General features: G+C 35.3%; 1 protein-coding gene across 3 annotated transcripts in view; it reads left to right on the top strand.

Annotated features, from left to right (window-relative positions):
• Smg6 (Smg6 nonsense mediated mRNA decay factor) overlaps positions 1 to 16,472 on the top strand; it is a 323,010-nt gene that overhangs the window by 185,328 nt on the left and 121,210 nt on the right. For all 3 annotated transcript variants that reach the window (XM_072531434.1, XM_072531432.1, XM_072531433.1), the window contains 2 exons: positions 3,449 to 3,713; positions 8,060 to 8,160. In XM_072531434.1, the coding sequence (XP_072387535.1) occupies positions 3,449 to 3,713; positions 8,060 to 8,160 (366 nt within the window). The remainder of the gene's footprint in view (positions 1 to 3,448; positions 3,714 to 8,059; positions 8,161 to 16,472) is intronic.

The following is a 16,472-nucleotide window of genomic DNA, read 5'->3' as shown; positions in this document are numbered from 1 at the left end:
TAGTACTGCATCGATTAATGCCCTTAAATGACTTCTAAGTGAGCCATGCTACCATTTTGTAAGCAAAAGTATATCTTCGTAGTTCTAGTATACCTTCTTCATTTCTATTCATTGTATTATATTGGTTTTGGCGTTATAATACAGATTCGTTAGAAATAGTTGTCATTCATTCACTGGTCTATTTTGTTGTTTGACCATCGAGCTCCTGATTATTTTCTATTTTCTTTTTGTCGTACGTTTCTGGTTCTCTTTTTAAATAATTTCCATCATGAATAATGTTAATGGTATATTGATTACACAGCCTCGGGTGTTACGCATCACTCCCTAGAATAAGACCATAAAAAATCGAAATAAAAACTGTAAATATACGAAGTGCGTCCAGATGAATCACGACTAAAATATAGCTTATAGATACGCCATTTATAATGGTATTATAGATGATACGTGGATATTATGCATAGTTTACCAGTGACGCAAATTTGTCCGTAGTTTAAGATGATGATACGAGGATGCATTTGGTTCCGAACAAATTGGTGTTTATACGCATATGACAATACCACTTTCTGTAATATGGATTATATTGAAAACATCAAACGACACTCATTGTTACATAAAACTCGGAAGATTATCATTAGCCCTGTCTTAGACCATGACATCAAATTGCATTATTTCGCATTAACATTATCCCGAAGCAGTTGTTGTTTCCTGGAGTATGGTCTACATATCCTCCTATCTGGTTAATTATCCCCCTCCAGACCTTTCGTGCATAACCACATTCATTAGTATGAAGATCTTACTATTTTTGTGCTTCACTCGGAAAAGAAAACCCTTAAAGGATATTATTATTACTCCAATCTCATCAGATATATCACACTGTGCAGCTCTTTTCTAAATTGGTTATTAAAGTGTTGTATTTTGTACTATTGTTGCATTAATGAATGTGTCTAATAATCTAGCTTATTTATAGTAATAATAGAGAACCCGTTTTATACTGTTCACTAAACCGCGCTATCCTCTGCTTTCAAACATACTGTTTTTCACTTCACCAACTCGAAGGGCTCTCTTCTTTTGAGTATTTCTAGATCCACGTTGTTCAGCAGGTTGAGTATCTCGACATTCACATGTTGAAGCAGGCGTTGTTTATGTCTGCTAGCATATCTGCTTATCATTTCTTCAATCATCTCCATTTTTATTTCTATTGACGGAACTGTTTCTTACAGACCATGGAACATCACGACTGTTTCCCACCACTTTGTTTTGAAACCTCTTAATTACTTCAATGTTGTTCTTGTCTCAGAAATGATTAATAATTCTTTGAATATTAAGTTTAATGCTTATTTCTACTCCTAGCTGTTCGAGGATTTTAATGCCAAAACTCCATTTTGAATATTGTTTAACAAACTTTGTTATCACATACTTTATGTTTTGTTTGTTTGAACCAACTGTTCAATTTTTCACCTGCGAAAAACCATGTCATATTTTTCGCTGTAATAATTCCTATCATTCTCTACCTCAATTTTAAAACCCTACTCCAACCCTTCCTACCCTTACTTCAACCCCACTCCTTTAGAAATACAGACAGTTTTAAAATAGCAAACGAAAAAGACTCTCTCTCGACTGTTGACTTCCACTAGCAACAGACGTACTCTCTCGACTGATGACTGCCACTAGCAACAGACGTCCTCTCTGTCGACTGTTGACTGCCGCTAGTAACAGACATTCTCTCTATCTGATAGTTACGCGAAAAATACCGCGAATCCTCTTTTCAATCCTATAGACAACAAACGCAAATGTGCTCTATCTTTTGACCTTAGTGTTTACTGCGAGACACGTGTTTAGAAATCGGTAAAGACAGCTCCCCCCGGACGAGGAACAACCGCAAGTGAAAGCCTATAAATACCGCAAGTGTGTGTGTAACAGCAGTATCGGTAAGACTTTTTATAAACTTGATTTGGCTATTATCTGTATAACCCTTTATTACCTCTCCTAATTATTTTGAACCAGCCCTACAGAATACAGTCCTTATACACTGAAATTATATTAATAATTTCAAACATGTACACCCTTTTTTGTACTATTACGCGGTAGTCTGCAAGTACAAAAGTACATAATTAGCCCTTTCTAATTTAAATTTTTACGTTTCTACAATTTTTTCTCCCAAGTTTTTAACAGTTTTCGAAAATTTTTGAGATCATCACGTCGTTTAGCAGCAACACATTTTCAAAGCAGTTAATTTGATGAAAAATGGGACATCTCCCGTTAAAATTTTCGTGTCATGGTTTTATACGATTTTGCTGACGGTATAAGATGTTGCTGAGGCAACAGCCTCTATAACGAATTCCGTGAATACCGGCCGTATATAGCTTTGTCCCGGAAAACTTGATGTTGTGTGCTTTATGATTGAAACGACATGTTATCTAGCATGGGCATAGGCATGAGTCAAATACAATTTTGCATGCCAACTTGGCACTGAGAAAGAAGGCACGAGTCGATTGGTAAAGCTCCATAGCAAGCGATAAAACAAAGATAGCTCAAATTTGATGACGTGACGTGATGAAACAAGAAAATAATCAATGGTATGGCTATTTCGCAAAAATTTTTGAAAAAAAATGACATGTTGCCAAGATTTCGTTAGAGAATTATAACACTATCAGTACTGAATGGTATACAACCATTTGTTGGCTAGAAGTTATTAATGAGCTCTTCAAAAACAACTGGAATCGTCGCATCACTTTCCATAAGGACAATGCCAGATCCCGGATAATAACATCATTTTGATGAGCTTTTCTGCATACAGTCCTGACTTGGCACCGTGCGATTTCTTTGCGTCCCAAAGAATCAAAAACAAACTACGTGGTAAACGTTCTATGACGTCAGATGAGACGGTCAAAGCATATAGAAAAAATCTCTTATCTGAAATACCTATTTAGAACTGGAATGAATGCTCCGATGATTGGTTTTTCGAATGGAATTGGATTGATCTTAAAGGCGATAACTTTGAAAGACAATAAAGCTGATTTCTCCCAAAAATATGTTTCGATTTATATATTTCCAACTATTTTTATGCCATTTTTTTCCTTCTTTGCATGTTCTCCAAGGCTTAAGAAATTTCGTGTTAAAAAATCTGCTAGAATAGTTTTTACTTCAGTTTTTTTGGTCTTGCTGAGATTGCACAGTAGCTGAGAATTACTATTCTACGTTACTCATTACAGTATGGAACAAAATTTAGGGAGAGAATTTGTGGAAAATTGTCCAAAATCATTTTATTTTCGCAGGCCCCTGTTCTACAGGTCCTAACATCACTAGGCTGGCGATTGTAATTTCGAAACAAAACAAAAGACTGTTCTATCTCAATTTAAATTACTGTAACCCTCGGAAATCAATGTATTTTTAACTGTAATAAAACTGTATTATTAACACTATTACTAACCTTAAATTCTTGTTTCAGATCCTCAGTTGCAATGCCAGCCAGGTTACAGATCGGAGCTCCAGGAGCGCGCCTTGATAGTGTCCTTGCAAATGTTCAATCTTATCCTTGAACGATGCGTTAGTACTTTACAAGATTACATATCATCTCATAGTGACATTTCCCATATCTCCTTCCCTCCAGACGCCAACGTCCTTCTTCCCGCCGTCAAAATTTGGTGTGATTGGTTGTTGTGCCACACAGGAGTGTGGAATCCTCCTCCGTCGACACAGGATTTTAAAGTGGGGTAAGTCTCAATATTATTAAACTATTTGATACCTCTATTACACTTTATTTAATTAATGGGATGTCTAATACATCAAGAAACTTGGATATTCATTCTACAGTATATCTCCATATGTTGAAACCACATGGAAAACTCTTTAATACTAAGTAGTGTTGGGTACGGTACGTGATATACCAGAATACATGACGCGTGAGCGTGAATAACCTCTCGGGCGTGAACCGTGCTACCCCGTACATTGCGGCGGTTTACGTTACGGGACGAATTTCAGTAATCTCAATAGTGTTACGTATATTGAGGTTTGAACCTTTGACAGGATGCGTGTTGCGCTTTAGTATTGCGTTTTTATAGTATTGCGTTATTTATGCATTTTAACACTTTAACTGCCGTGTATACCATCTATAGACACAGGCAGTTTTAGTTCTCTGCCATGTGTACATAGAATGTAGTATTTTTTAACTAGAAAATTAAGTACTGAGAGTCAGTTTTGTTGTACATGTTTTAGTTATTTTTTTGTGAAAACATGGTTGGCAAAGAAACATTCGAAACACCGTTACATACACATGTTACTCGTTTTGTGTCTTTTACAGCATAAACTCGACCATGTAGTTCAGAGTCTTTTTTGTCACAAATCGTGCATCTGCCTCTTTTATTCAAGCATTTTGAGTAAGTTCCTGTTTGGTTTGAACTTGTACAGAAAGGGATAGATTACTACAATGAAGAAGTTGCATGCACACATTTTCTTTGAATTATGTAACTGATATTTTGCTTTGGTTGATGTTATTGAAAATAATTAGAGCATTCACCAGTGAAGTACCACTAATCATCTCCACTTCACTTTTCTCATCACTTTTCTGTACCATTTGACAGATTCGTAAGCAGTTTGAGTAATCTGTCTTTTGATCTGACATGTCCACAAACGCTTTTGAGTTATTGTACCCGACAACGGCTGCAGGTTTTCTTTTAGGATTTTCCTTATGCGTTACCTCTATCGTATCGTCTCTATGTTTTGTAGAAGACAGAAAAAGTACGTCTCTTTTGTCATGCCATTTCATAACTACAATATCATTTTTGTTTTGTTTGGCAATGATCTCCCCTTTACTCTCGCCCTTACTGAAAGAAAACTTTCAGTAAGGGCGAAGATGTTTTGAGAGGAAAGTCCTCAGAAGAATCGTTGTGCCTTATCACGATATTAATAGCAACCAATACCGAATGAGAACAAATGCTGAGGTCAAGCAGATGTATAGAGCGAGCGATATAGTCCAAGAGATTAAATCCCAACGTCTAAGATGGGCTGGCCATAGACTTCCTAATAACCGCCTTGCCAAGCTAATATGGGAGGAAGCCCCCACAGGAAGAAGGCCCTTAGGACGTCCACGAATGCGATGGAGAGACAATATATGGTCAGATCTAAGAACAATGGGACTGCCCACTGACCCAACTATTATGGACGACCGTTCAAGATGGAAGCAAGTTGCGCAGTCAGCCAAAACCCACCCCGGGTTGTCGTGCTACCAGAAGAAGAAGATCTATCCTTTCTTGAGTTTGGCTTCTACAACATCTTTGGGAAGATTTTTTGGGAAGAAGTTTAAACTTTTGTTTATAACACATTACTCAGGCGCTTTAAATTAGTAAGAGTACAACTAATTTTGGATGCCCTTTATCTTTTTGGTATATTTGTCACAACATGTAATTGTTAGTGTTCATATTTGACCGATCCAATATAACGAAAAAAATTATTCTAATATATATTTAATTTCCTTTGTTAAGCAAGCTGTAAAATTAGAAAGAGAATCTCAGAATCCCAGAAACATTCCTAGCTCTTCGAGTGACTGAATTCCTCCATTACTCAACGTTTTTTCCTTTAAAACTTCGGACCTGGAGTTCAAACAAGCATTTAGTTTCGCTAGATTTGAGCATCAGATCATTAAAGGTTTTCAGTCGTTGTCTTAAAACATTCCACCAGAAGACGAAAAAAGGACCAACAAAACGTATAAAATGGTTTACAGAGGAGCTTACAGAGAAAATTGTACGTGTCTATCGGCTTAAAAAACTACTACGAGACTATTACGAGCGACGAAAAATACATATAATCAAGTCAAAATAAAAAAAATAGTTGGTTTCAAATTGGGGCCCTTTCCAAATTAAAGTGTAGTTGAAAAGAAATGATTTTTTCATGTGTGGAACATTGTGGAGTTAAAAAAATATCCCGCAAAAAATAATCTATTGTAAAGTCTCTATACACTGAGGCTAAATGCAGCACGAGACGTAATGGGATCAATTGTAACGGATTTGACATTCTTACTGGAGTAAGACATGGATGTGAGCTTTCTCGGTTTCTTTTCCATATACTTATAGACTATGTTCTCTTCAAACTAGACTCCAACAAAAGAGATATACATTGGACGTTAACCACACGCCTAAGAGATCTAGAATACGCCTATGATATCTGTCTCTTGGACAAAGGTTCCAATGATGTTTCTGACCAATTAGTAACACTTTCTATTAAAGAAAAAAATAGTTTAAAAATCAATATAAATAAAACCAAATCAATGAGAATCAATGCAACAAATAACATATTCACTATTAATAACTCGCAGGTTGAAAATGTGGATAATTATTTTACATGCCTTGGAAGTGGCATAACAGAAAGCGAAGACGAGAAAGACGATATTCGTATGAGGATACGAAAAGATCTGCAAGCATTCAGCATGCTCTCAGTCCCGTTTGGGGGTCTTGCCAGATCACCACGACAAAGATCCGAATATTCCAGTCGAATGTCAAGTCTGTTCTACTCTACGGATGTAAAACCTGGGAAGTGACAAAACCCCTTATAGACAAACTACAGAACTTTGTTAACAAATGTCTACGAAGAAATATTCGTATTTTTGGGCCAACACCATCAAAAACTCAGATGACTGAACCGAATGTGATAGAGATCAAATAAAGTACAGAAATTGAGACTGTATCGGCCACATACTTCATAAAAATATCTTCTGTATTGCAAAGACTCCCTAGAGTGGAATCCTCCAGGAAAAAGAGAACGCCCATCACAAACTTGGAGAAGATCAATTATGGACGAAATCGTAGTTCAAAGCAAAGTCTTGGAATGATGTGAAAGCTTTATCGAAAACTAGGACTCGATGGCGTGTTTTTACCGAAAAAGACCTAAATCAGAGAACTATATATATATATATATATATATATATATATATATATATATATATATATATATAAACTCTTACATTACAGTCTTTACACTACATAAAATTTTCTTCATTACAACTAAATTTGCTCCTGGGCCCTGATTCTAATTGAGATTTCGACTCAAAACATGTCGAAATTAATATTGCGACGTCGAAATGCGACTTTGCGAGCCTTGTGGATTTCAGCTGAACTAACCAAACGACGTCACTAATTTTCGATTTATCGAAATTAATTTCAACTTCAAGAAAGTGGTTGAAATTTCATTTCGAGTCGAAATTAATCTGACATGACTGGCTGGACTGGGAGAAGTGAACTTAGGTTTAGTTTAGGTAGGCGGTGTTGGTGTTGTGTTTTGATTCTTGCAAGGAAAACTGAGGCAAAAAGTATTAGTATGGCTGCGTTTTACGGACATTTGCTGGTTTTGGAGGAATTAGAGAGGATAGATATCCGACGCTCACAACGGAGGATAAGAATAATGTTACGGGATACTCAAAATCCTTTTTTACTAAGTGATGCTCAATTTAGGCAGCAATTCCGGCTTAATAAACAAGCTGCAAATTATTTGATAAGGGTATTAGAACCATATTTGGAGGAGGGTGTTTATGCCTCTAGGATACCCAAAATGTTTAGGGTTAGTATTACTAAGCTGCAGTAAATTTAAAAATATATTAGAATATAACCACTAAGTCAAATCTTAGTGGTTATAGCTTAAGGATCTCCCACATCGCCTTTTTTCTTTCCTTGCCATCTTTTCTTTCAATTCAAAATATAATTGATAATGGCCACTATTTATGATTTAACAACTCAAACAAGAAAAAAAAGACGTTCACGTAACGTAATCAAAACAAACATTCAACAAGCGTAGTGCAGCCAATAAACAAGAGGGCCAACCCAAATTTTCAGCAGTGTCAAATGATAAAGTAAATATTACCAGTTTTAACTACAGTCGAAATGAATGAGAATCGCTAGCGATTGCGACTGTAATGGCGTAGTCGCTTTTAAATTTCGACATCAAAATGAAATAGAATCAGGGCCCTGATTTCTCTAATCAGCTTACAATATTGAAATTGTCTAAAGTTTTACTTTGGTGGAATTGACTCTCCTTTATCTTGATGTATTGTTCATTGACGACGTTGTTACAGATCTCCCGGTGATTGTTGGAGCAGGTTGGCAACTTTGATGAATTTGTTGGAGCAGATGGATCAAAGTCAGGCAGTGAGTTTCGCTAAAGAGCCACAAGAAGGTCAGTATTAATGAATTTCGCTTAATTTATCACTTCGCTTGAACTGGTATTTTGCTATGAACCGCGGGGGTGTAAATGTATAATAAGGATTAGATACATAGTTCCGTATGCAGTAAAACATTTGTCAATAATTATCGGAAAATTCACTAGATTCATTAACTGGAATAAGAGATCACTATTCAGTTTGTACTGAATATATAGTAGGGGTAAACAGTAGGCTAAAATAAACCTTAGACTGAACATTTGTTTTTAATCGTTAATAATATGAGATATCACACTCATCCCGTACACTATCACTCCATTCATAAAAGAATATACCTTTAAATCACTTATTTAAAAGCTTATTAACCTGGTGAAAAAATTATTTCCATAAGTTTCTGTCTGTTGTTTTATTTCTTCCCTTTCAGTTGCTAACGTTTAACATTTTATATTTACTTATTATTCATCTCTTCATCTATCCCTTCCAATTATTCTTCTCATTTTTCCTTAACAATAAGAGGACAGGGGACAAGGAAGACGAAGAAATATACCAATTCTACGATGAATTGAAAAGCACATATGAGTTTCCCAAAAAATGACGTTAAGAGAGAAATTCGAGACCTGACTGCAAAATTGTGTAGGGAGGAAATATGCGAGGTGTGTTCAAAAAATACCCGGAATTTTCGTTTTTGGAAAAAATATTTATTTATTCGTCTACATTAATGTTGTCTCCTTCAAAGTAGTCCCCATAAGATATTATGCACTTGTGGCAACTGCTAATCTGCTATTCTGCTAATCCTTGAAACACTTCTTAAACTCGATCTTTGGAATAGCCGTTAGTTCTATCAGCGATGCGCTTTTAATGTCATCTATGCTTGTGAAAACACAGCCCTTTCAAATTTTCTTTATTTTTGGAAATAGGAAAAAGTCACAAGGAGCCATATTTAACGAATGTGGAGGCTGAGGCAGAATTACAGTATTTGTGTTGGCCAAAAATTCAGGAACGAGCAATGTGTGAGCTGGTGCAATATCGTGATGCAAAAGCCATGAGTTGTTTTTCCACAAATCAGCTCTTTTTTGGGATTGCTTAACGCAAACGGCTTTGAACTTATAGTGCACCATGTCAATAAAATCAAAGAACACAGTGAGCATAACCTTTACGTTCGACCGCACTTGTCTTTTTTGGTCTTGACGAACCAGAATGCCTTTAATGGGACGATTGAACCTTTCGGCGCCACATCCATAGACCCATATTTAGTCACCTATTATAACAATAAAACACTGAAAGCTTTTGTTTTCAAAACTTCCACAAAATGTATTATAAATTCTTATCATTACAGCTCTTTCGGCATTATTAGAATCTATGGAAATCAACATATTAAAAAATACAGACATAATTTTGAATCATCAACTTGGGACAAACAGTTCTCTGTACTAACTTCCATTCGTTTCGTCTTCTTCTTTTTATGTAGATATAACTCTGGTTTTCAATGTGCCTCCAGTAAGTTGTCGTTTCATCGTTTTCGTGGTTTTCCTACTGATCGTCTTCCTATTGGGGAACCGTCTCTTATCGTCTTTACTACTCAGAGGTCTTTACTAGTCAAAGTGGAGAACGTCAGTTCTTGATGTTCTCCACCTTGCATCTGCGTCGTATATATGTACTTCTAGCTCTGTCCCATAGTGTCTTACCATCAATTTTTCATTGTTTTCATCTCTGCTGTTTCTAACATCCTTTTTGTCATCTCTGTGTTGTAACACTTGCCGTGCTACAATAATATATACAAGGCCTGAATCGCTCACTGTCGAAGAGAATTGGGCGGGGTTTTCTTAAACATATAGAAACTATATCGTATCTTAAATTCAAGCACAATTAGATAATATGAAATTATAATTTATTATTGGACGCCACCCCTGGTTTATCCTCGAAGGGGAAGAGCAAAAAAAAATTAAGATTTATTGAAAGTTTACAAGAAAACTATTCTTTATTATTTCTTAGTAATGAACAAAAAGAAAACATTAAAAGTTACGTCATCCCAAAGGGATTCCAAAATATTATTTTATGTTAACATTATCATAAACAAAAAATCTTTGTATCGTATTAAATTAAGAATTGGTTATAAAGAAAATGAATGTATATATATATTAACCCCAAATTTCGAAATTTGTTTACATTGAAAATAATATAGTTATTTATCAACTAGGAACAATGAAGAAAATAAACCTTTAAATTAAATTAGAACACTTCATTATATTTTCATTTTTTTTGAGTTCATAATCATTTCTGTTGTCTTGAAAGTAGGTATAATAAAAATTGGTACAACCTTAATCTGCTCTGTTTCTCTTCTTATTTAATCAGTCACCAAATAAACCATTGATTCAGCTACGTACTATATCAAATCACCACCATCCTAGATAAGAGGGGTTAGGTATTCCATAAAAAGATACTGCTACTGGGCCATGATCTGGAATAACTCCATAGCAATACTATCTTGCGACGAGTATTAGAAATATAATATCAGCATTATAGCCTCTCCAATAAGGGTCTCTGAAATTGAGACCCACTTTGGAAACACGTCTTAACGGTTGGACGGTCTTAACAGAAAAGAGCGAAGCGCTATCATGGCGCCTGAATCTGGAAATTGGGCGTGAGTGACAAGTTGAAAAATATGCTCATCTACCGGATATATTTGGGAATTACAGAAGAATCCTTGAGTCGGCTACAGGTAGGTACTTGACAGATAGATGGGGCTATTAGTTTTATTAAAAAAAAATATAATCGAAATATATAATGAGTTTCTTTTAAATCTTTTGAAACGGTTACAGTGTCAGGTCGTGTTTCTGCCTCGTGTTTCAGTATTGGTCTGATTACTGGTTTGTAAATTCTGCCTTTCATTTCTTTACCGATATTTTTATTTCTCCACATTGTTTCATTTGAGCAACCTGCGGCTCTGTTTGCTCTATTCACTTGATCTTCCACTTCAGTTTCGAGCTTTCCGTAGCTAGATAATGTAATGCCGAGATATTTAAACTCCATCACTTGTTCTATTATCTGACCTTCTTCTTCTTGCAGTACCGTCTCCTATCGGAGGTTGGCTACCATCACAGCAATCTTTACTTTGTTGGCTGCAGCTCTGAACAACTGTATTGATCTGCACCCGTACCACTCCCTTAAATTTCGCAACCAGGAAATCCTCCTACGTCCCACATTTCTCTTTCCCGAGATTTTTCCTTGGATTATGAGTCTAAGCAGAGAGTACTTTCCTCCTCTCATTATGTGTCCCAGATATTCCAGTTTTTTCGTTTGTATGGTTTTTATGACTTCGCATTCCTTCCCCATCTTTAGCAGAACATCTTGATTTGTTACTCTTTCTGTCCATGGTATTTTCCACATTCTCCTGTAACACCACATCTCGAATGCCTCAATGTTTTTGATGTTTATCTTTTTCAGTGTCCAGGCTTCCATGCCGTACAGCAGAACGAATAAAACATAGCACCTTAACATTCTCGTTCTTAAGTTTATATTTATGTCCCGGCTGCATAGGAACTTTTTCATTTTGACAAACGATTGTCTCGCTATCTCTATACGCCTCTTGATTTTTCTTGTCTGGTCATTAGTATCAGTGAAGCAAACCCCTAAATATTTGTAGGACGTAACTCTTTCAACTGGCTGATTATTTATGGTTAAATTCACATTGGTTTATAGCTTCTTTGTTACAATCATGAATTTAGTCTTTTTGATGTTCAGTTTTAGACCATACTTATTGGTATGGATGTTTATGTTTTCCATCAAAAACTGTAAATTTGCTAGGTTATCTGTTACTATTAGCGTGTCATCAGCGTATCGTATATTGATAATTAACTCTCCGTTAATGTTCATACCAATGTTTTGCTCTAGGAGCGCTTCCTGACATATTGTTTCGCTATATATATTGAATAATAGTGGAGAAAGCACACAACCCTGACGCACACCTCGACGAATCTCAATTTCTTCGGTTAACTCATTATCAACTTTGATTTTTGCTGTTTGTCCCCAGTACAACCTGGATATGATGTTAATGTCGCGACTGTCGATGTTTTTGCTTCTTAGGATTTCATACAGCTTTTGGTGTCTGACTTTATCGAAGGCCTTCTCAAAATCTACGAAACCTACGTAGAGGTCTTGATTTACATCCAAACAGCTTTGCATTAACACACTCAGACCAAACAAAGCTTCCCGTGTTCCCAGTCCACCTCTGAATCCAAACTGTGTGGCGCTTATGTCCTCTTCTAATTTATTAAATATTCTTTTGTGAATTATTTTTAAAAAATATTATTTTATTATCTGACCTCCCCGCTCCAATTTACATCTTAGTAAATTTGCTGTTGTAACCATGCATTTTGTCTTTTTTGGGGAAATTAAAATGCATAGCAGATTATTTTAAGTTATTTTTCTCCCATTTGTTATCCTTTTTTTAGTTGTTATACGTTCTTTTTAACGTTCCCAAAGATCAAGAATTCAATGCGTGGGCAGCGATTCTAGTCGCCAGAAGAAGCCATCGATGCCTTTAAAACAGAGATTTTGCAGGTGTCAACTGAAGACTGGTGTATCGATATTGATGGAACATGTTTTGAAAACACAAGTTTATATATTTTTTGTTATTATGGCTACATGCAAAACTAAAAAGACAAACTCCGTAGGATCTTCAAATTCCATTTATACGAGCTGAGAAGTTACAATATACAGTGAAAAATACAAAAATAATACTGATTTACACCCTAATGTTCTACTGCGTAGTCTGTTCAGTATAAACGATGAAGTGTACCGTTTGAAAGTCTACACACTTAATAGACATATTTAAAAATAACAGGTACATTATTAACTTCGGCGTTTATATTATTAAAGGTTGTTTCTCAATGTAGAGAACTACATTAACCTAAGTATACACTAACTTAGTTTTACCAGTGAGATACTGATATAAAGACTGTATGTGACGCCCACTCGTAAGATTCTTTCTAATTACACTCAATAATAAATAAAAAAAAACAGTTACACTAATACGGAATATTAAAATAATAACTCAATTTAAATTCACGTAAGACACGAAAATTTCGGTCGGACAATAGCATCGAGAAACGGACTTGTTGTTGTTATGGATAACCGATGTGATTACCGTTCTTTGGTATATTTAAAAAAGTTCCCAGAAATCGGAAACAGTCTGCGTTTTTATTGTGTTGTGTGAGAATAAAAAACAATAGGTTTGCAGTTATATTTTTTTCTTAAATTGGGTTTTTAATGTAGAATTAAGATCCTCGATAAATATAAAACAGCAATTTAAACTTGTGTTTAGAAACATGTGTTACAAATATTGAGCAGTCAGTCATAGACTTCATCCCTCTAAATCAGGGGTTCCCAAACGTTTTGTACCACGCCCCCTTTTGTTGAAATGAAAGTTTCTTGCGCCCCCCACCCCTTAACAATAAATTGTATGGTCCTAGGGAAAAACAAAAACAGATAAGTATTAGACAGAAAAGCTAGCTATTTTAATTTGGACGCCGCTTCGAAGAAAACTTCCTGCTGGAAAAAGAAAGAAAATTTCTTCTTCCTTAAAAAATAAACACACAAAAAGCTTAGGAGATTTTCTAAAATAAATACAAACAATGGATCAGAGAAACAAATCAAACGTTTATTTTTGTCTCATACAAACAGTTATCAAACATATAAATGGCACAAAAAATATACTATATAAATAGTTGCCAAATACTGAATAAAAAAAACTTACATGTGTCCGTTTACAAACTCCGTTTACAAAGGGGTTGGAGATACTACAAAAACTTACAAATGTTACCGCACAGAGATTAATCTTTTTTTAAAACAAACAAAACAAATTAATATCGAATCAAATAAAGCTAGCTGTTATATGTTAACATTAAATTTAAAAAAAAAATTAAAATGACAGCTAGGTTAAACCATAAAATTTACAATTTATTAAATATTACAAATCCTTTTAAATTTTAATGAAAGCAATTATTAATAATTATCAAAAAAAATTGTCTGTCTTTACTTTAAAATTTAAAATGTTAATTGTTACCTTAATTTCACTTGTTTCACTTAACTTCAAAAAAAACTTGCTACTATCTCTGGGATTGGAGCTGCAAAGGACAAAACTCTCAATTTGGACAAAAGGAAACCATTTCCATACTTAGGCAGGAACGATTGAAACAGGAACTTGGTGGAGGAAATCAAGCTGACGACGGGGACATCCTATATACTCATTTTACAAAATTTCTTCAGTGCCGGTGCACAAATCTTATGGTGATTACTCTGTTTTAAACTGCCATTATGCAAATAGTATTATCACTTAACCGGTCTTAAGACATAACACAAAAAAATTGAATCGACTCGCGATTCAAAATCGCCCAAACATCTATCTACTCTGAAGTTTCTTGCTTGATTCCTCGATGCCTTACATTTTACAAATTTCAACGCAAAATAAATTCCACTTGCGCCTCAAAGCTAGTTTTTGTGGTCTATGAACCTAAACAAACAATCTACCCTTTCTTGACCTCATTCTTAGCAACGAACCGACCAAAAAAAAACATTGAAATATTCCCAGTTTATTACGTATTAGAAAAATAGTATTACCTGACTTGCAATATTATATTAGGGGACTCGAATGTAAACAAACGTTGTTCAGCGACAAAAACAACTTTTTAAATATTCCAGTTTATTGCGTTTTAACGACGAAAGACAAAAAAACTCTTTTTTATATTCTGGGGGCATCATGAAATATAATCCTGTAGGCGACAAAAACTTGTCGAAATAGATAACATAATTCAAATTAACAAAATGGGATTTGAAAGTACACATAGACAAAAAATATATCCAGCGTTATTTACGCATTAAGGATTTTCGTAAAAGACAAAAACAGATTTTATGGCAATCTTTATGCGTACTGACGAGATAAACGAACAGGGACGTATTATAAAATTTAAAACACTACAAGGTACTTGAAAAAGGCAAATATAAACGAAGAGCTTCCCGTGATACACTTTTAAATATTTTAACCAAAATGAAGGTTTGTCCATTATATCAAAGTTGTATTTGGCAGAAGAATCATGTTTTATTTGCAAAGCATCTTCTTGAAGTGATTCAGGCAGGGAGTTAAATTGGAATGGGTCAATTGACATTCTGAAAATACTATCGTCACAAGTGTTTAGGAAGTATTTCGGGGACTCTTCAACTAGGCTCTCCAAATTACTTGGATACAATATTTTTTGAAGGCCACGCTTAGTTCATGACGATGTTCATGTACGATGAAATAGCAATGTTTTGTGATCACTCCCTAAATCCCACAAAAAGTTTTAAACAGTCAACAAGAGTATTCAACGCACTATTTTTTATGTAATTCACTACTTTAATACTCAACTTTAAGACAGCATTCAGTTCAGTTGAAAGAGTTTTTGTTGCCAAGGCTTGTCAATGTATAAGACAATGTATCTTAGTCACATCAGCATTTTTCTCTCTTACTAATTGTACAAATCCTGAGCGAGAATCAAGCATTGAAGGCGCGCCATCCGTACATACACCGATCAGTTTTTGTCAAGAGAGTTCATGTTTGTCAAAAAAGTCTGACACTGCTGTCATAACATCAATAGCTTTTGTCGTGGTCTCCAACCCTTTCATTCTTTCGTTTTCAATATACCGAACATAAACAATTAATTAAGATCACTGTGTTATGCCTGTACTTTCGTCTAGCTAAATAGCGAAAAATGGCGATTGTTGAAATCAACTATCAACTACCTGGTTTTGTATGTCTTCGGCCATATCATCAATGCGCACAATGCGACGTTTCACAGTATTGTCACAAAGAGGTATTTGAGATAACTTTTGCTTACTCTGCGTTCCAAGAATAATATCAGCTGCCTTTAACAAACACGGTTTAACAAGCGTCTCTCCAATAGTATATTAGCGTTTAAATCTTCCATTATAATATTTATATCATGTCTTTTAGTCAGCTTTAAGACATTTCCAATTTGTTCATAGAAGTTTTCTATGGTGTCTTCATCCTTGTCTGCTGTGGGTGCATGTACTTGGACTTTATTTATTTTACGTTTTAAATGAGAGTTGAGGGACAGCATCAATACTCGATCAGAGAAGGGAAAAAAGGCCCAGCAACTGGGCCCAAATTACTTCCACGGTACAGAGTGGCTAGACTTCAATTTTCCAGGGAACATTTACATTGAAATTTACGGCAATGGAGTAATGTTATTTTTACGGATGAGTCGAGATACTGTCTTCACTCATCAGATGGGGGAGAACGAGTGTGGCGTCGAACTGGAGAGAGATTTGCGGA

This window comes from Diabrotica undecimpunctata, chromosome 5 (genome assembly GCF_040954645.1).
Source record: "Diabrotica undecimpunctata isolate CICGRU chromosome 5, icDiaUnde3, whole genome shotgun sequence".
Lineage (NCBI taxonomy): Eukaryota > Metazoa > Arthropoda > Insecta > Coleoptera > Chrysomelidae > Diabrotica > Diabrotica undecimpunctata.
Note: the sequence above shows the minus strand (reverse complement) of the source record. Positions and strands in the feature narration are given on the sequence as shown.